A 21,753-nucleotide genomic window follows, 5' to 3' on the forward strand; every position below is an offset into this window, starting at 1 on the left:
GCACGCGGGTTTTCTCTAGATGCAGTGAGCGGGGGCTATGCTTTGTTGCGGTGCGTGGGATTCTCATTGCGGCTTCTCTCATTGCAGAGCATGGGCTCTAGGCACACGGGTTTCAGTAGTTGTGGCACGTGGGCTCAGTAGTTGTGGCTCACAGGCTGTAGAGTGCAGCCTCAGTAGTTGTGGCGCAAGGGCTTAGTTGCTCCGCAGCATGTGGGATCTTCCTGGACCAGGGCTTGAACCTGTGTCCCCTGCATTTGCAGGCGGATTCTTAACCACTGCACCACCAGGGAAGCCCCCTATTATTATTATTTTTTAACTATTTATTTATTTATTTTTGGCTACACCGGGTCTTGGTTGCGGCACGAGGGATCTTCATTGCAGCACATAGGATCCTTAGTTGTGGCATGCGGACTCAGTTGCAGCACACATGCGGGATCTAGTTCCCCGACCAGGGATCAAACCCCGGCACCCTGCATTGGGCACGCAGTGTCTTACCCAAGGGACTACCGGGGAAGTCCCTTGAGTGTATCTCTCTTATTCCAATATTTAATCTGTGAGGATCTTTTTAATTTTTATCTTTTTATTATGGAAAATTCCAAACATATGAGAAAGTACAGAGAACAATATAATGACCCTCTATATACCTATCACTTCAAAAATTATCATGGATGACGGTATTTAATCTATACCATCATCCATTTCTCTTCACTTTATTTTGAAGCAAATCCGAGACTCACCTATCATTTTACCTATAAACATTTCTGTATGTATGTAAGAGTCTTTTTTTTTTTTTTTTTGCGGTACGCGGGCTTCTCACTGTTGTGGCCTCTCCCGTTGCGGAGCACAGGCTCCGGATGCGCAGGCTCAGCGGCCACGGCTCACGGGCCCAGCCGCTCCGCAGCACGTGGGATCTTCCCGGACCGGGGCACGAACCCCTGTCCCCTGCATCGGCAGGTGGACTCTCAACCACTGCGCCACCAGGGAAGCCCTGTGAGAGTCTTTTAAACAGATCTTTGCGGGGAAAGGAAATGAGCCATTCATGCTCGAATGGGATAACCACATGAAAGCCTTAATTTTTGGAATTTCTCCAACTCTATTGTGATAGCTTAAAAAACATCACTGAAACTCCACAGGGAGTGTGTATCAAGATTCCCTAGAAGTGCTACCTTTGCCTGGTGTTTGGCTAGAAAGGCAATATGGTGTAGTGGTTAAGCACAGGGACTTATGTCAGCTGGTTTGGCTTCATCCTCCAGCTCCACCACTTACTAGCTGTGTGGTCTTGAGCTCACTAATTAACCTGTGTTCATGTGTAAAATGAGGATAATAACACTACCTAGTTCACAGAGATATTCTGAGGAATAAATGAGTTAACATACATAAAGTGCTTGGAACAGTTCCTGGCTTACAATAAGCACTGTGTGCTAGCATCTGTATAACATGAAGGTGCAACAGTTACTATTAAAGATTAAAAACAAGGTAACAAAATTCTTTTTTATTGACTCAAGAATGCCAGAGTGCTGTAAGAAAGACCCAGTAATGATTTCTAGGGATCAAGACAAGTAGATGTCAACAGAAAGCCTTCACAGTCAATCTGGGGCTCGGAAGAACAGCAACCCAGCTTTGCTTTGTAATGAATTTTATTACCCCAAGTTTTAAAAAGTCAAGGCCAAACAAACAAGTGAAATTTCAGAACAACAACAACAATATATATGTGTGTGTGTGTGCATGTGTGTGTGTGTACCTTGGCATCAGCTTCCCAACACTGATGTAACAGTTCAGCAAAACTCCTGGGGCAACTGCTTGGAATGGTTAATCTCTGTAACAGGGAAAGAAAAAATCAATCAAAACAAAACACAAGGATTTTCTCATTAAAGGAAGGAAATTCTAATTGAAAGGTATAAAAGAGTTAATTTAGTAGCATAAACAAGACATAAAATTTAAAACTTGCATTGATTAATATGTGACTGGCGAGAATTTACATTTAGGTTCATAGCATCTAATCTCTAAAGACACGTTACCGTTTTCCTCCAAAGAGGAACCACAATGGATGAAGAAATAGGGTTCAGCACAACAAGTGCAACAAAATATAGAATCAAGTCTAAAAGAAACCAGTACGAGAGGGGCAAGTTGGAATACTTAAATACTAACTTAAACACTAAATCTAAACCACACATCTATCACTGTAGTTTTATAGGCAACTATGAGATATGCAAACAGGCCAGGTAACTAGGAAAACAGTTCAGCTTTGGCAATAGGTGTACAACTTCTGAAAACATCTTGAGCACAGAGATAATTTTAAAGAAGTGTGCATTCTCTCAGCAGCAAATGAGACATTCTGAATGGATGACTCCTTATGGCTTAGTTTTGGTCAAATGCATAAACTGTAAGGACTCGATAGAACAAAGATTATAATGTGAGGATTAGTCTTGTTCTAACATTGTACAGCAGTGGTTCTCATAGGACATGTAATGCCCCCAGGGGCAGTATACAGATCTACAGAGGCATTTTTGTTTGTTTGTTTTTTTGTCCCGTTGCGGAGGAGCACAGGCTCCGGACGCGCAGGCTCAGCAGCCGTGGCTCACGGGCTTAGCTGCTCCGCGGCATGTGGGATCTTCCCGGACCGGGGCACGAACCCGTGTCCCCTGCATCGGCAGGCGGACTCTCAACCACTGCGCCACCAGGGAAGCCCTACAGAGACATTTTTGTTTTAAAGTCTGGAGGGTTGCACCTGGAGCAGGTCAAGAATGCTGGCCATCTTTCGATATATAGTAAAGCCCTGATTAAAAATTCTCCTGCATTCCACCAAACTTCAAATGCCCCGGGTGCATTCATGTGAGTAAAACAAGAAAACAATAAGGCTTATAATTTTCTGAGCCTTAGAATCTGATTTATAAATAGAGTATTTTTGAAGATATTTTAAAAATACACTGAACATTCTATGAATGCAACTACTAAATAAAATAAATCAAGGGCAGATTGATTTTTGCATTATTCATAACCTTACCAAGATTTTGGGAAAATTTTGCCTACAACAGTGTTGCTCATGGTACTGGAATCATTAATACAACCCATTTCTACTCTGCATTTGTAGCTGTTGAATTCTATTTATCCATAGGTGGAAGCGTCTAAAACTTCCATCATCACCTCTACTGTTTTTATGCCTGAGCATTTATCCATTGCAATACATATTTACTTCTTCCTTATATTACATTTAGAGCAACATGTTGGCTTAAAATACAATGTTGTACTACCTCTGAATTTCATTTCAGGGAAGAAGACGAAGCATTAACATAGTTGTTATAAAGAGAGCATTGGATGTGATAGAGCTGAGAACCTCTGTACTAAGAAGATTTATTTTACAGTATTTTTTGCCAAGAAGTTTTGCAAATAAAAAACTAAAAACAATTTAGTTGGATTTGGGGGAGGCTACGTATAAAACTAGAAAAACAGTTGCCTTGGCAAGAAAACAGACAATCTATATTTGGAATTAAAATAAAAATAAACCAAAATAAATAAAACTTTAAAGCAAAGTAAAAAAACAAAAAAAACAACTCTCCAACTTAGAGGCTACACTAAGCATTTTTCAACTTCTGGTCTTGTGATTTCATAGAATAGAGCAAGATGTAGTAAATGGTACTATTATTTTACTGTAATGCAAACTGGAAACCTTTTGTTGAAGGTCAAAAGGAAAATCATGCGTTTACTTAAAAAAAAAAGTAAGATGGTTGGGGATGGCAACTAGTAAAAACAGTGACTGCAATTATGTGACTGAATGTACTCCATGTGTAATGAAAAATAAGTTTTCATAAAAGGTAACATTTTCAACATAACTTTAGCACAACATTTTCCCAAGAACTGAAATGTGAACTGGCTGAATATGGATGTTGATCTTTTCTTACTGGCAAACTTTTTAGATACCACATGTAAGACATTATAAAAGGAGACATAATTATTTTAAATTATCTGAGATGGTCAAAGATCAGTTAAATCTAGACTCAGACACTTCATGTAACGGATTATTTTGGTACACTAAAAAGTATTTTAAAAGAGAATCTAAAATATTTAAGTCCTGATTACGTAACTGTGGGCATTCCTAACTCATTAAAACATCCTGAAATAACCAGATATTAGCACCAGGTTTGCAACACTACTTAAAACTTAAATATTTTAAAATAAAACAGTTTCAAATTTAAAATTAAAATATTTCCTAATCACTAAATTAGGCATGATATTTTTAAGAAGATCATATTCTTTTTTGCACCATTTTCAACATAAGATGCAATAATTATTTTTTAAGTCAAGTTCATTAGCTTTTTTAAAAGTGTAGTCAAGAACAATGGATTAAGTTTTTGACGATTTCTGTTAACAAAGAATAGTAATTTTGCTACTTAGAATAAAACACATTTAAGCATTTATAAAGATAGGAATTATAATGCCAGAACACTCTGAATGACTACTAATTGAGTTTTATGGAAATTACAAAGGCAGATAGACACATCTGTAAGGTTTTTAAAATTTATTAGTAATACCCTCTTAATTTCATGCTTTCTATGAGTTCACTGTTTGCTTTGTAAAGTTTAACAGTGCTTTATGGATTCTAGTTTCAATAGGATTTAATAATAGGAAAAATGATTGTTTGAAGACCTTATTTCATTATTAAGGGTTTGGAATTAAAGGTCTTCAGATATAATTTTTAGAAAGTATCGATCTTCCTATAGATGCAAAAAGCAATCCTAAATGGTGAAACCAAATAAGGTCTAGAGTCTGGTTAACAGTAATGTATCAGTGTCAGTTTTCTGGTTTTCATACTATACCATGCCTATGTCTCACCAGTGGGGGAAGCAGGGTGAAGGGCACACAGAATTCTTTGTAATATTTTTGCAGCTTCCTATGAGTCTAGGATGACTAGCATTCTAGTGTGACTAGCTCACATTTAAAATGTCTCTCTGAAAGTTTAAACATGTCATCCTTTATTTCAATGAGGCCTCTTAAAAAAAACTATAGCTTTCTCTTTTCAACTCAATAGCGCAAGGAATTCCAGAGTAAAAATAACAAAAATAAAATAACTGGAAGTTGAAGGGATTTTTACAAATGGTATTTAAGTCAAAGTCTCAATTTTACTGTAAAATAAAATAAATCCTTGGGAATTATTTTAATGCTACCTCAACAGAATTTGTTTTGGTAATACGTGCCTCCATTTATGAGGTAGAATGAAGACATTTTCTTGAATGATGACAATGGAAACTACATTTGAACTTAATTTCCATATTCTGCTAAATGAAATAAATATGCAGAATGAGAACAGACAAACAAATACCCTTGTAATACCCAATTTTCATTAGGTTCGTTAGAAAGTTGAGAAAAATTACTTCACCATGTGGGTTTCTTTCAAATGACTATTTCATTTAATAAATATAGTATGCGAGGCATTTGAAGAGTCTCCATCTGTTATTAGCTGATCATGAGATCACACCACGGACACTCTACTTTAGGGGATTCCTGGGGAGAAAGGGGGCGATGGCCTCCTCATGTAGCCTGCTGAGGAGATTCTGAAGGTAATTTATGGGGGACTCTCAACCCTCAAGTCAGCTACTCAAAGGCAGCTTCTAAATTCATTTTTCTCTTTGTTTTTAAAGTGCATTAGATTCACACCTTTTCTGTCCTCCTTTAAATGAAATATTAAAAATATTAATTACTCTGTCTTATACATATTTGGAGGGTCCAGTCAGCTTTAAAAAAAAATTTCCTCCTAGTTTATCTTGAAACGATACAGAGGGAAAAAATGACATTGAGTGTTCTGCTCCAAAGTCAACAGAAGGTCAATAATCTTCTTCACTCTATTTGTCAACCCAGAACTACACGTCTAATCACCTCACTGGCAAAAGAAACTGAACAGAATCGAGTGGGTTCTCATACCATGAGATAATCAGTTACCCTGTGTGTGAGGTCTGATTTAATAGCACACCAGGAATAACCATCCCATTTAATTAAAACAGAACAGCCTCTGTGAAACGATGAGTAAGACACATTCTTGAATATAACATCTTTTTATTTTTCTTAAATTGGCAGCTCTCTCCCATCAAGTTCAGCTATCATGAACATTTCATCCATTCTCAATGGCTCAGAAGGACAAATTAATAAGGTAACCATGAATTATGTGATCTAAAATATGGAAACTTGGTTTCTCTCAGTCAATAGCAGCTTTTTGATTGATCTAGTTTGCTCCTGCACTCACATGGGGAGCGGATCAATCTAATTCTTTTAAAGCGTTAAAAAGGGAATATTGCTACATATTCACCGTTTTGCAAATTATTTTACCCTAAGCCTGCACCCTTCCCTTTTGTGAAGGGCACAGATAAGATGTGGAAATGAAGAAGTTTTGTGAAATAAAGTTGTTTTACAGCGTTGCAAAGACAACTGCGTGCTTCCATTACTTGATCTAACTTCTCATAATACCTTGATAATGGATGCTTCATCCTTATGCTGAGAATTTCCATGGCTGTGCGTTTCAGTCACAATTTTAAACCTTTCAAAATGTATTTGCTGTCTTTGATATGAATGTACCATGTTCTCTGATGTTGGCTCATGGGTCCAACTAACGGAAAGCCTCAATTTGTGGGAAGAAGAAAAGCGAGGCTGGGGACACAGCACAAACGGTGTTTACGCCACTGAAGTTCTTTTGAAATGGAAAGGCTCTGCATGAAGAAGGGAACAGTTATGCCACTGCCTCGCCAATTCCAGTGAGGAGCTCATCTTCAATGTAGTGTTCAACGTAGGTGGCAAAACTGTAATTTTTCCCTTTTTTGAAACTATTTTTTCTTCTTTTATTTTTGAAATTCTCATCTAAGCGACAGTTTCTTGTACTATAGTGACTCCTGCTGGGAGAGGTAAGTTGAAGTAGCTGAAGGTCTCTTACAGATATACCAACTCCCGGACAGTAAAAAAGATGTCCTAAACGCAGGAGATGGAGTTAAAACTGTTCCCCTACCTTGGACGCAATGGCTTCTTTCATCACTAAGAACAAACCCCTAGGTTTTACAATTGAGACTGAGAAACTAGTACAGTACTTGTACAATTTTTGATCTACAGCATCACGACGTGAAGCTGCAACAATTAGATGTAAAGGGTCCATTCATGAGGAATAACATCACTTTGACCCTTTGTGTTAGCTCCTACTGCTAATCTTTCCATAAGCGTGAACTTACTTTCAATTTGAAGAAGATGAAAAAGTCTTTTGCAAAACCCCAATACTGTTTTCTGATCTATGTACCTGAATGGAGAATCGCAGACTTACCTCGTTTTTTTCCACTACAAGCCAAGCTACTTGTAATCCTTCCAGACCTTTAAAGGGGGCCTCCCTTGTTAGCATCTCCCAGAGAACCTGGAACAAAAAGAAAATGGAATTTTTATTCTTGTACTTCATATTTTTGGTATATTACTGAAACTTTAACATTTAACTGTATCCAGTTACCAGGCACAACCAACTCCATCTGTAGAAACTTGGGCAAAATGTATATATCCATGCAGAGGACTTCTTCCATATATTTTATATATATATATATTTTTTAGCTGTTGTTGTTGCTGTTCTTTTTTTCTATTAAAAACAAAAAATCTGGTTTAGGAATTAGAATATCTAGAGCCAGGCTTAAAAGTTTATGAAACTAGTGGGCCTCCGTGATTTAACTGTATCTTGTAAATTAACAGCATTCTCATGTATCACCACAAACTAGATTTTATATTTTGTTGGTCAAAACTCTTTTGCACCTTCAATCTCTGATAAACTGCTCTATAAGATAATAACTGGGAATTCAACCATATTTTCAAAGGTTCGATAATGGTCTCATTAAAAAAAAAAAATCGAGGGCCAAATCCAAATCACTGGCTAAACCACTTCCTCCACAATGGTAGGTACTCGCCAAACTGTAACATTTAGATTTTGTGCTTTGGAGAAATCTCTCTCAAAATGAGTCAGTCTAAGGGATTCATGTTCCTCCACCTACCACATAATTTATTATACTATATTCTAAAATGTAATAAGCGTCTTATATATATACATATATATAGGCTGTGTATGCGTGTGTGTTCATGCGTGTGCAAATTTGTGTTTGTGTTATCTCTCTGCAATCCTTGAGATTAGCAGGATTAATAAATTTGTACTGAAGCACACTGATGCTGGAAATGCTGAAAACAGCCAATGATTTGGTATTCTCTTTAAACTCTGAGTAATGGAGATTTTTACATTCAGTTTCTTTCTCTATTTATACACATGAGTATTAAGATTTGAATCTACCAATACTTTTGTGAAGTGCAAAAACAATTATAATTTTTTCAACGATAATCGTAATAATAACAACCACTATCATTTATTGAGTGATTATGTTCCAGTTACTCTGTTAAACCCTTTTGGTATGTTATCATGATTAATCTCAATCCCATCAGAGAGGTATCATTCTCATTGTATAGATGAGGAAACTAAGGCTTAAGGAAGTTAAATAAACTTGCCCAAAGGCACTGAGTTACCAGGTGGCAGAGCTGGAATATGAATTTGCTGTCTCACCCCTGAAGGTCAAGGTCTTGACCACATGTAATTGTAGAGAGGGAAGAGCTACAGTATAAGAGAGAATGCAGCGGGCCCTACTTTCGGTATGGAGCCATGGCAGAAGCGAATTCAGCACCTCTGATTTACACTTCTGTTGTTCTAAAAACAAAAACCCATTTCTAAATAAGAATGTAGATTGAGGATATATACACTATTCAAGGGAATCCAATATGCACGATTTCCTCAGCCAGCGCTCTCGGTCTTATTGGAGCCATAACATGTTAAATGAATTCTGGCTAATACGAAGATAATTAGCAGCAAAATCAGGGAAACTGGCAGACGCTGCTCAAGCAGGAGGAAAAGAAATTCACTGAAACCTCTTTGGGCTTTTAATCAAGTGTGTCAGGTACTTCTTTAGAAGAGCTACTGAATAATTCTATTTGAGTCACAGAAGTGCTTAGGAAAAGGTAAGGGGCATCCCAGAAGGGGATGATTCCAGCAAACACTGAAAGTAAAGAAAGGGTGAGAACTAGAACAGGTGTGTGGTAACCTGACACAGGGCGGCACGGGGCTGGGGTGGGGGACAGAGGCAGCAAGAGGGCTGAGCAGGAAATGAAGCCCCTCAGTTTGTTGCAATTACCACCCTCCCGGTGGTGGGATTGGGGAGGGGAAGGCTTATGAAGGGCAAGTAAGTGAATGGATTTGGCATTCCTAAGGAGAATGGGAAGAATGACTGCCTCAAATAAATCTAATGCCCTGGACCCCAAAACATCTGGATAAGCAGCCTTGCACCCCTCCTTCTGGAGTCTGGCCTGCTTGCACAATACACTGCACATGCGCACACATGTGCACAAAGGCGGCCTGGGTTTTGTGGGGTAAGATGCAGAACCAAGAGCCTGGGGAGTGACACCAGAAAAAGATTTATGTCATTCTTTCTCCCAAAATATTCAGCTGGAGAGTGTCCAAAAATCTAATAAGACCCGAGTTATATTTCTCCGAGGGTTCTAATCCTGGAAAAAATAAGATAGTTTCATTCTACTCCCTCTCTGTGTCTCTAAAGAGCTACCACAGCTGAGGGAGCCACTTGATGGACGTGAAACTGGCAAGGATGGCGGGGATGGTGTCCTTAACCACGGGGTCCTGAAGCCCAGATGAGGTCTTTAGTTTAATTCCAGGATCAGCACATCTCAAGATTTCCTATTATTTATTCACCATTCAGAAATGTATCAAAAAAGTAGGTGGTATGAGATAGGACAACAGCTTTTTCTACTGAACGAAATGACATGTGGCACAAAAAATGTAACTTTGTGGAGGAAGTCACTTAGAGGTCAAAAAGTATATTAAACTGTGACTGAAAATATCAGTTATGGAAAATGCAGGCCAAACGTTTTTGTGATCTTTCACCTTAAAAATATTTTCCAACTCATTTTATATTGAGACATCCCCATGTTTAAACTGGGTTCACAAGGGAAATTTCTATTTTCAGTTTACAGAAGAGAAACTTGGACAAGCCTGTGTACTTTTCCTGCCTTTTCTTTTACAAACAATGGAAAGCCATTACCTGAGCCGGGCTGGTTCTGGAACAGGGCTCAGAGACAAGTGAGGCAGTGATGCTCGCTCTTAAGCTACTCTATTTTCAAAGCTGGTTTTGGCTGAGAAGCTTCTGAGAAGGTAATCCTTTCTGCATTGTCCTCAGGAGAGCTTTGTTTTTAAAGAGTGGCTAGGTCTTGAGTTCTCAGAAGGCTAATTCTTCAATGATTTTGGCTCTCCTGAAGTCTTTTCTTTTTCGTGGATAATATCCTAAACACTCCTGGCTTAGTCCTTCAAGAGAAGTCACCAGAAGGGGATAGAAAAAACCTACTGCCTTATAAAACAGAAACAATTGCCTGCCTAGCGAATACCAGCGCAGAAGGAAGGATCACAAGATCCATTTCTGGCATTTCACCAGCACGTTTATTTCAGGGCTATACAAGGCTGGCTAGTCTCCTCATGTGTTAAGAAGAAACAGAGGTTAATTAAACTGGGGAGGGCTAGGGACTTTGAGACTATGAAGGGCTAAATTCTTACAGCAAGTCTGAGAAAGAAAAATAAAAAGCAAACATATATTGGGGTTTGGGGGATGGGTTTCAAAAAAGGGACAACTGTTTTTTATGTTCTTATTCATCTGCATGTGACTGCTCTGTGGGTGGGAGCTCAATTAATGGAACAGGCTTTTTAATGAACCCTGGTATGTTTTCTGCAAACAGATGCACCTACTGACAAAGGAGTTCTGGTTACTCACCTGTTTTGAAAGGACATCAAAAATTCTAAATGCCCGCATTGCTCTCCTAGATAGATATAATTTTCAAGGTTTATGCACTATAAACTTCTACAGCTAACATGGCCCCTACCTTAATAACTGTCCTCTACTGCTCTTTTAGGGACATGTAATGCTATTTTCATTTAAAAAAAAAAACTGATTGTTTAAACAAAAAGGCTCAGTAAAGCATGCCTTGTACTTTTTCTTCCACTAATGGTGTTAATTGACAGTACTATGGGAAGGGGTCAGAATTAAATAAAATCCTGATTTGTCATTTATAATTAAATGAGCACATGTGCACTTTTCTGAATGGAATTCTGCTGATGCAGCTATGGGGTAAGAATAACCAGCATTCCGAGTAAACCCCTCTCTTTAAGATAGCAAAAGAGTAGCCCCTGTTTTAAAACTAACATGCAATGGGAAAGAGTGAGAATTGTGGTCCCTTATCAAAATACTAGGAACCGTTCTTCAGCCATGTGGCTTGTCTTCCTATCTTGAATAAGAGGGTTCCACAGGGGTCTCAAATGTCAGTCTGCTACAGATGGCAGAGTGGTTTTACCGGTTTTAAAGAGTTGTAAAAAACAAAAGAATATGCAACAGAGATTGTAAGTGGCCCTCGTAGTCTAAAATATTTACTGTCTGGCCTTTATAGAAAAAGTTTGCTGGCTCCTGTTTCCACAGGATAAAATGAGACACTGGTCCCAAGGAGCAGGCAAAGTACAATGTAAATTGCCCTAAGTTGGTGTCTAGCACAGTGCCTGACACAATAAATAGATTTTTGCTTAAAAATGAGGAACATAGGGCTTCCCTGGTGGCGCAGTGGTTGAGAGTCTGCCTGCCAATGCAGGGGACATGGGTTCGTGCCCCGGTCCGGGAGGATCCCACGTGCCGCGGAGCGGCTGGGCCCGTGAGCCATGGCCGCTGAGCCTGCACGTCTGGATCCTGTGCTCCGCAACAGGAGAGGCCACAACAGTGAGAGGCCCGCATACCGCAAAAAAAAAAAAAAAAAATGAGGAACATAACTTCATTAAGAGGAAATAATCTCACAAACAGTCTTAAATCGCAACAAATTTCCCCATTTTCAGACTCCCCAGCAGATGATTTGTAGAATGGTTAGAACGTAGTAACTTTTGACATATGGGACCAGCTTTAGAATATACTTCTTCAGGAACTTTTGGTTTTTTCCCTTCTTTTGATAAGAATTATTTTATCACTGTCTAAAATAGGTTATAGCCTTCATTCTTAGAAGCACACAGAATTAAGGAAAATTAGGTATTTAACCTGATGCTACTACTGTCTTCCAACTTTTACAATTCTAGCCTTTCATCAAAAACATATATTTCATTCATGAAATGATTTTTTTCAATAGCCAACAAAACTGCTATTATATTAATTTGGTATACATAAGATGTAGTAATGATTTAGAAAAAGCTAGCTAACTGAAACCAGCCCAGAACTTACTGAGGCTAGCAGTAATTACCTAGAGACTGATGAACTCTAAAGAAAAAGGAATGGGTTTGACAGTGTTGGTCTCCTGTGCTATCAGCTGTCACCTTCAGTTGAAAACACAGAAGTTCAGGAAGAAGAGGTATGTTGATTTGGTCTACAGTTAGACTGTTTTTTCCCCATTATTATGAAAGTCTCCTTTTAAGAAGTTATAAAATAGAGAGGCAATATGATCAGGAGATGAGAGGCGAAGACAGGGGGTTCCAAACACTATTTTGGACTTTTTAAAGGAAATGCAGCATTTTTAGGGATAAAAAACTTATCCTCAAAAAAGGGCAACACATTCCTTCGTCCACCAAGGAAACTCCCTGCCCACTTTCCCTCCCTGCCTCTCCTCCCCCATTGCCCCCACTTCCTTCTCTCTGCTAATTCAGATACAACTTATTCCTCAAGAATGATCCATCTCAAAACTCCTCTAGCAGCTTCTGCTCCTTCACTTCATTCCTGTGGCCTCTCTTCCTTGAGCATCCCACCTCCCGACCCACCGGCACATTATTCTGTTCTTGTAACTATGTTGCTCTGCTGGTATTCTTATGTGAGACCTTAGATTCATGCTTCAGACAGCCATTGCAGCAGACATGGGCAAGGCTATGTGCTAGATGATAAGCACATTTTCTTCTGTATTCTCCAGAAATTCACTAATCAGTTTAATGGTTGACATTTCCTGTTAATTAACTCAGTTGGCACATCCATTGGTGGTTTCTGAGCAACGCATGACAACGAAGTCCTGTTCCACATTGTATCCACTGACTTGCAGAGATATTCTACAGACATATGTCCACCCAGGAAGGCACTCTCCACAGGAGGGCATCAGGCCCAACACTGTTTTAGGTTCCATCTAAATTTGCTTCTTGCGATGGCACTGGCTTCTTCTCAACACAGGACAAAATAACTCAGATGCATAAAAATGATCAAAGTAAACCTTCTAGTAATTAGAAAATATTCTCTGTGTTGCCACTGCTCTGGGCATTCCACCAGAAACAGCATCATTGTTTTAAAACTGGGTTAAATTGTCATACCCCGCTTCTGCAAGTTTGCTTTTTGCATGTCCTTTAGCAACAAAAAATAAGAAATGAACTCACCACACCATAGGAATATGTGTCACAAGTTTCAGACACAGGGAGACTCTGGATAACTTCTGGAGCCATCCACGGGAAAGTTCCAACCAAGGACATGTGCGTTGTGTGGTTGTGGAACCGAGAGGCACCAAAATCGCAGATCTGAGAAAAGAGAAACGAGTATCAACTTTTTACTCACTGACTAATACAAGAATTACCAGTCACAAAACCTACATCTGAAATTAACGAAATTTTTAAAAATTAAAATAAAGAGTCCTACCTTCAACACCCCATCAGCAGCAATAACAACTAAAAGGAAAAAAAAAAGATAAATTATGAAACTCATCTAATTTGAGTTATACTGAAAAATATTATAAACTTCTATTTCTATCTTCCATATGGCATTATGAAAGGTAAAATTAAAGTATTTACTGCACTGAAGATTTTGTAAAAAGGAGCTGACACTAAAATAAAAATAAAAAACTAATTCTATGGGGTGCTGATTAAAAAAGGCTTCAAAACACTGGTTTAAATTAAATGCAGTAGTGTCCAGCAAAAAAGGCATAGATTAGGAGTAGTCAAGAGAACCAAATTTTTACTTGGGTTCTGCCACTAGACTGTCAACATGATACTGAGGAATAATTAGCATTATTACTTCATGGTATATATGGTTTTTCCTCCCAGTTGAAGAGTAATTTTCTTGAAGGCAGAGATAATACTCATTTATTTACTTATTCATACATTCATTCATTTAACAAATATTTGTTGAGCATATACTATGGGCAAGGCCATGTACTATGTTCTAGCAGAGGAAGGTGAGCAAGACTGACATTGTCTCAGCTCTGGTAGAGATTACAGTCTAATGGTAAAGACAGTTAAACATCTATAATAAAGCGGGATAAGTTCCATGATGAGAGGCATGGAGACTGCCATAGGACCAAAGAGCAGTCTAAGAAGTCAAAGTGTAAGGAGGTTGAAGTTTCCTGGAAGAAATGATGCTATGCTAACCAGAAAGAGGAGACCTGGGGGAGGAAAGCAGTTTTCTAAGCAGAAGAGTGAGCTTGTGCAAAAGGTCAGGAGCAGAGGAAAAGGCACAGGCCAGGTCCAGAAGAGCCTTTGTGAGAAATGGAAAGGCAATGAATGATTTTAAGTGGAGGAATGAAAGGGTCAAGTGTGCAGAGGGGAACAGAACACAGGTAAGTAGATCACTGTGTGCAGCAGTGTTGTAGTCCAAGAGAGATGAGGATGCCTGCACTAAGGCTGTGGCAAAGGACAGGAGAGAAGTGGACCGAGTCAAGAAACAGGAAGCAGAATCAACTGGGCTTGGATTATTGGCTATGGGGGAGGAGGAGGAGAACTCAAAGAGGAAATAAAATAGAGGCAATACAGCATAATGGTTAGAACAGGAACTCTGCAATCGAACTGTAATTCCTTTTTATTTGATTACTGGATTAGGCAACTGGTATTGTCACTCACCAAGAAGGGAATGAAGGAATAATTTTTTGGGGGGTAGGCAGAAGATGAAAAGATCAACTTGGACACAGTACATTTTAGTACACAGATTTATAATGTTAGACTTTTTAAATGAACACTTATTAATCTTATGATAAAAAAAGTAGAAGTATTTTTTAAATAACTGAATATAGTATTAATATTTTTTTATTTGAAAAAATGTATAGCTTATTATATATAGTATCAAATTTACCCTTAGGCTATTTCTGTGTATTGGATCATGCAAAGGTTATTTTCTCCACTTATCAAGGTCATTAGTAACAGCTAATAAGTATTGCTAAACTACCATGTTCAAGGCACTGTGTGGCTTACAAAGGAAAGGCTAGAAACATTTCTTCAGGATTCTGCCCTTGGCCTTCTCCCTTCTTATGCTCTTATTCGCCCACTCCCATAAAAGCCCCAACTACATCTTAACACTCTCAAATAGATCTCAGCCTCAAAACTATATATCTATCTGCTTATTGAACATATTCACATACGTATCTTGTGAGTCACTGCAATGGGAAGCCTGTGCACCGCAACGATGAGTAGCCCCTGCTCACTGCAACTAGAGAAAGCCCACGCACAGCAACGAAGACCCAACACAGCCAAAAATAAATTTACAGTTTGTGTAGTTACTTGATGTGAAAACACATACACATTGAAACAATATAGATCAAACTTTTAACAGTTTTGGGGTGGGGGTGGAGACAGAATAGTAGGACTTTCATTTTCTAAGTTATATAGATTTATTTATTTATTTATTTTAAATTTATTTATTATATTTATTTATTTGTGGCTGTGTTGGGTCTTCGTTGCTGGGCACGGGCTTTCTCTAGTTGTGGCGAGCAGCGACTACTCCTCTTTGCGGTGCGTGGGCTTCTCATTGCGGTGGCTTCTCTTGTTGCGGAGCATGGGCGCTAGAGCGCAGGCTCAGCAGTTGCCGCGCATGGGCTTAGTTGCTCCGTGGCATGTGGGATCTTCCCGGACCAGGGCTCATACCCGTGTCCCCTGCACTGGCAGGCAGATTCTTAACCACTGTGCCACCGGGGAAGCCCTCAAACTGTAATTTCTAAAAATGGGAACATTCTCCATTGTTAGTCTTCATAATGACATCTTGGATAATTTAACCATTCTCCTCTCATGGGATATATAAGATATACTGGTAAACTAGATTAAAAGGAGAGATGTTAAACAACTTATTTGGATTGAAACTCTGAGCAAGAACTGAAAATGTACAAAGTCATAAAACTCTGATACTTCCTACTAGATTCTGTATTATTTCCTAATGACCTCCTGCTAGTCAATATATATTAAAAGTATTTAGCTCCAGGAAGCTTATGTCTAAGAAAAGCCAAAGGATAAGTGATGAAACCTAGAAAAGGGCAAGAACAATCAGCCAGAGTGAACTGTCAGGGTCAGGGTGCTGGTCCAACCTGGACTGCTGAGGAGTGGCAGCTGCCGACAACTTCCCCTTCTCCACCCCCGCAAGCATCAAGGTCCTGGGCAGCTGGATGGATTCCCGAGTTCTCTTCCTCTGCTGGCCACGACTACCCATTCTAAGGACCACACTATTAGCAGTTACCCATTTTAACTGCAGTGATTTAAAGATTTTCTAAAAATAAATTGTTTTCCTCCTCCTCCATACTTAGAAGAATCACTTAGAAAGCAAGTAAAAAAATTAAAGCATGTGAATGAATTGATAGCAAGACTTTTTGTTTTTAAGTAGCAAACTCTGAGGCAAACTCTGAGTGCTGGCTAGCTAAATAATCCCACTGCCTTTTTCCATTAATTTTCAAGTGATGTAATGGACAAAGCATTCTATTACCACTCCTACTTGAAGGTAACATCTAATCCTGCCATTTAAAAGTGCTCACTCTCCGAATTATAAAATACAGGATCATAAATAAACGTTAGGAAGTAGAGAAGAAGAAAAAGAAAGCTCTTACTTTCCAAACCTGTGCTGATCATTTTTGGGCACTCCTTCGGGTAATGTGAGTGACATAAAAAATTTACACCAAATAACTCAGGAGTAACAAGAACAAAACTCCAAACTGCTAGTACAGAGAGCCATCTAAAAATAGAAGAACTAGAAATACACAACTATGTGCTTTGACCAGCAATACCTGTTTTAGAAAATGATTCTAGAGAAATAATTAGGGATGTGTTGAAAATTTCTACTGAGAAGTATTAACTTCAACATTTCTTATCATAGAAAAAATAATGTAAACAACCCAAATGTCCATATTCTGTGCTACTTATACAGTGGAATACTATGCAGCCTCTTGAAATAATGTGGAGGATTTGAACATTTATTAATAGAGGAAAGATTTACACAGTATCAGCAGTGAGTCAAAACAGCAGGTTACAAAAGAGATGGAAAGCATGATGCCTATTTCTATACAACGGTGCATGTATTTTATAATAAAATAGGTAAAATAAAAACATATGACTACGTTACCATTTCTTGACTTGAGATCTCTGTGAATCACCTTGACAGGAGCCTCCATATGTAAATAGTGCATTCCTTTTTGTACAAAAAGGGAGAAAGGCCTATTAATATAATTTTTCAACATTGCATCAGTATTACCTTTCTATTTTAAACATCAGTATTACTTTCCATATTTTTGCAAAGGATTTAATAGCAAAAACTAAATTCATGTGCTCTGTTCTTCCATGATGGATAAAATAGGGACAGGATATGCCCACATTAAGAAAATTTATATGCTAAGAAAAATTTATGTGCTTTAACCTCTTAGAAGTTGGAATTTGATTGTGGATAAAGCTAGCTTCTTATAATACCCAATAAGGACACCTTAATTTTCTGGAGTCTGCATGGAAATAGCACAGATACCACTGGAAGAAATGCTCCAATGACTAAGGTATTCTATACTACCAACTGCCTTCTAAATCAGCCAAAGTTCTGACCAAAAATTTCAGTTTTCATTTGCATGTCTGCAGTTACCCAGTGAAGCTTGGTTTCTCAGTACTCATTCCAGTAAGACCCTGGGAGTGGAGGTGGGGTAGGGGTGGGGAGAACTGGTTGGATTCATTAGTTGTGGTTGGTAAAGGATTTGGGGATCCTCAGATAGAAAAATATACAGTAGTTACAAAATATTTTATTCTTCTTACAAGGATAAATCTTCGACATAATATATATTTAAATGTACTCCAAAATTCTCTACAACATACTGAAAATCAGGTTACTTCAGTAAATTGGATGTATATAGAGTTTCATTATTTTGAATTAAAAAATGACTCTTTCCCAGTATTTATACAGTCTATCCCCTTAGAATAAAGAACAAGAGCATTTTCTACTGAAACATTTCCTCTCTTTATTTCTCAAGTTGTCTTTTCTAAACAATGGAATAGCCCCTCACCCCAATCAAACAGGTTCCTTTGGTTAATGAACTACCTTTTTTTTTTTTTTTTTTTTTTTTTTTTTTTGCAGTACGCGGTCCTCTCATTGCTGTGGCCTCTCCCGTTGTGGAGCACAGGCTCCGGAAGCGCGGGCTCAGCGGCCATGGCTCACCGGCCCAGCCGCTCCGCGGCATGTGGGATCCTCCCGGACCGGTGTCCCCTGCATCGGCAGGCGGACTCTCAACCACTGCGCCACCAGGGAAGCCCTAATGAACTATCTATTGAAAAATAATTTAATAACTAGGCCTTGGTTCTTTTTTTCAGTATATAGAAAATTTCAGTTTTATAAAAGCTAATTTTAAAAATAATCTATTATTTTCTACATTCTGATTATTATATAGTGAAGAATCATGAAAGAACAAAGAAAAGTTTCAAAAAATTTAAACTCTTGCCATATAAAGATATTACTGAAGAGTCAACAAAAGTATTAGTAATTCAAATGATCTTAAACAAGATATAACTGGAATAAAAGAAATATTTCTTCTAATATTAAGTTCTACATATTCGAAGCTCTGAAAATTCAAAAGCTACAACTCAGGTAACTTTTAATAATTTTTATGACAGAATTTCATAGTTATTTCTCTTTTTCTTTAAGAATCAAATTCCTGAATAATTTTTCAGGTAGAAACTATTTAATTAACTATTAGAGGTAGACCTAGATCATGTCTACATTTGCTGACAATAAAGAATTTCAAAAAACGCTCAAGCACAGAAGCTTTAAATACAGGAACTTTTCTTCCTCATGGCAGCTATTACGAGAAAAAGTGTTGTAAATTATTTGTGTATAACATATAGTATACATTTATAGAATATTTAGTGTACATAAAAAGTTGTAATCAAAATCATATAAAATTCTATTTAATGTGTTTTTATAGAGCTATCTACAATTCTGTCTGCCTTATGTTTATTGCAAAAAAATAGGAATGCTGAAAAATATTTTCATCAATTTTAAGATTCAGAGTTTCCTAAAAAAAGATTTCACAGGAGTCACTGGGGAGATTTGGAATCAATGATGACCATTTGGAGATTGGATCCTGGTTTATTTGCTTTAATTGTTCCTTTTACCCATTGTTGACTGACCTGTAGCAATTTCAGATACACTGGCTGGTCTGCCCTCTATCCCTCTTCCCACCCAGAAAGAAGAGAATCTTTTTTTTTTGCCTTTTAGGAGGTTTTCTCTTTGCAGTGATGTTAAGCAATGCCTATTTCAAAATGCACGAATCCACTCTTATTTGAAATGAATTATTCATCCTTTGATTTCTCAACATCTTGTTGCTTCAGTGGCTTCAGTCATGGTCAAACTGAAGGGCACAGCTGAACTCAAAATGGAATCAACAAAAATCAAGCCTTCCTATTTCATCTCCAAGTTCTACACATAGCTTTATCAGAGAGGGTAGAAGTCATTCTGAAAGCACTGATTTCTTCTTCCTTTCGTAGGCCATTTCAAGTATTAAGTATTACTTGTGACTACACATGAACAAGTCTCTTCTCTGCCTCACGCTTCTCACCTGAGTCCAAACACATTAGAACTTGCCTTTCAGATTAATTCATCAGCCACCAAAAAGTGATTTTATTACCGTGTGGTTCTGGACACTCCCATTTTCTCCATCCCTACTTTTTACCTCTAGTTCCAGTGTGCTATTTAGTCCTGTTCCTTTTCTTCCTTGGACTTCTGATACAGAGTGCCAGGGCTCTTGAGAAACCACAGGAATGACTGAGCTGATCTGGAGCCAAAGGACTTGCCCTACAGACAGGGACTGTTGCAGGGGAAGGGACCAGGAGGGATGAGGTTTACAGGCTGGGGGCCAGAGAAGCTTAAGTGGAGGGTGTACAGCTGGAAGCTGAGTGACTGGTGTCGGTTGATTTGTTTGCTGTCTATCCATCTTAAGTGCCATTAAGTAATAAGATGGGTGTAATTGGCTGAGCACCCTAAATGCAAATGTCTGTAAGGTGAAGTGTTTTAAGTCAAGAACTGCTTGTATATGTATTTACATTTCTGTAAGTGTATTTCCACAAGGCTTCAGGCAGTTTCCAATAATAGCACATTACCCTGCTTACGAACAGGTGGCCTACTGATATGCAGAGAAGTGGCTATGATGTTACATGAAAATGTCTTGAAGAATGTGAAATTTTAAGGCTGATTTGAGACGTCTGATGCATGAATACACAATTAAGTTAATTAACACAGCCAAAGCCTTAGGTATACCATCCTAAACATAGAGCTTATTATTCTTATAAGGTAATGAAGTATCATTCAAGCAGCAGCGTTTAGCATGAAACTTTTGTTTTTTAATTTTCACTTTCTCCATTTGAAGAATTTGGCAGGTGTTGATGAAACTTAAGGCAGACAAGATAATTCCCCAAAGGAAAGGCTATTGCTTTTGGAAGTCCCTGTGTAACTTCCCAGTGAAAGCAAAGTATGAGTTGCTTTCCTTATTGGATGCTAAATATCCCTTTATTTGCTTTGTAAAGAGATGTTGGTAGAGATTGGAGCAGCAAAATGCAAAGGAGTTAATTGCTCCAGTAAAATTTGGAAAGACTTGCTTTCTAGGGGTTGCTAGAATACAAACGTAACCATCAGCATTCATTAGATTAAGTTGTTTCCAAAGCAACTTTGACAGTTATAAATAAAACTCAGAAACATTCAGTTAGGAAAATGGAAAATAAAAAGATAAAAATAAATGGAATTTAAATTGCTTTAGAAAGCATTTGTCTATGCAGGAATTTATGAGGGAAAAAGAACTAGGCACCTTGTTTAGGCATATTGTGTATTAAAAATATTTCATTTCCAAGGGTGATTTCCAAGTTTACATTAAATATAAAATAAAATCTGAATTGCTTTTGCAAGGCAGGATAAATAAAAAAATTTTTTCCAAGTGGTTACTATTTTTAGCATATTATTATGTATCCGAAATGAGTAGAACTAATCCTACAGTAAGTCATGTTTTCTGGATACTGCATCTAAGTAGAGACTTGCAGCACAACAGAATTATAATCTTTCCATTTAATGTATCAAACAAGCTGGTCAATTACAATGTCACAAAATAGGGCAAAAATGCTGCCTTGGAGCCACTGATTTTGTTGGAACTTGGTTTTTGGTAAAAAAGAAAGGAAGAAGAGAAAAGGAATGCAGGAGTAGAAAGGCAATGATCTAAAATATTATGTGCACAGTAAGCTGCAGAATTCTTGCTACTTTTGGTCTGAAAAAAGAACATCTTAAGATACAGAATAAGAAATCCTCCGACTAAAGTCACCATGTCAGGATGCTCTCCATCAATTCTGTAAGAATACATGAAGCATTACCTTTGGCTACATCAGTGGCCCAGGTCATAATGTGTTCCATGTCCATCTCTTCACTTCTGTTACTGTTAATGTAATCATAGAGTGACCCCAGAGAAGCATATTCTATTTTCAAAGGAAACATAAGCATATAATTAAAA

The 21,753-nt window shown here is 38.0% G+C and overlaps 1 protein-coding gene across 3 annotated transcripts in view; it reads right to left on the reverse strand.

Annotated features, from left to right (window-relative positions):
• The window catches only part of MAP3K20 (mitogen-activated protein kinase kinase kinase 20), a 174,465-nt gene that overhangs the window by 65,053 nt on the left and 87,659 nt on the right, over positions 1-21,753 (reverse strand). For all 3 annotated transcript variants that reach the window (XM_060016573.1, XM_060016574.1, XM_069540853.1), the window contains exons 4-9: positions 21,617-21,718; positions 17,355-17,420; positions 13,683-13,711; positions 13,427-13,564; positions 7,295-7,381; positions 1,742-1,816 (exon numbers count right to left, since the gene is read on the reverse strand). In XM_060016573.1, coding sequence (XP_059872556.1) covers positions 1,742-1,816; positions 7,295-7,381; positions 13,427-13,564; positions 13,683-13,711; positions 17,355-17,420; positions 21,617-21,718 — 497 coding nt within the window. The remainder of the gene's footprint in view (positions 1-1,741; positions 1,817-7,294; positions 7,382-13,426; positions 13,565-13,682; positions 13,712-17,354; positions 17,421-21,616; positions 21,719-21,753) is intronic.

This window comes from Delphinus delphis, chromosome 7 (assembly GCF_949987515.2).
Source record: "Delphinus delphis chromosome 7, mDelDel1.2, whole genome shotgun sequence".
NCBI lineage: Eukaryota > Metazoa > Chordata > Mammalia > Artiodactyla > Delphinidae > Delphinus > Delphinus delphis.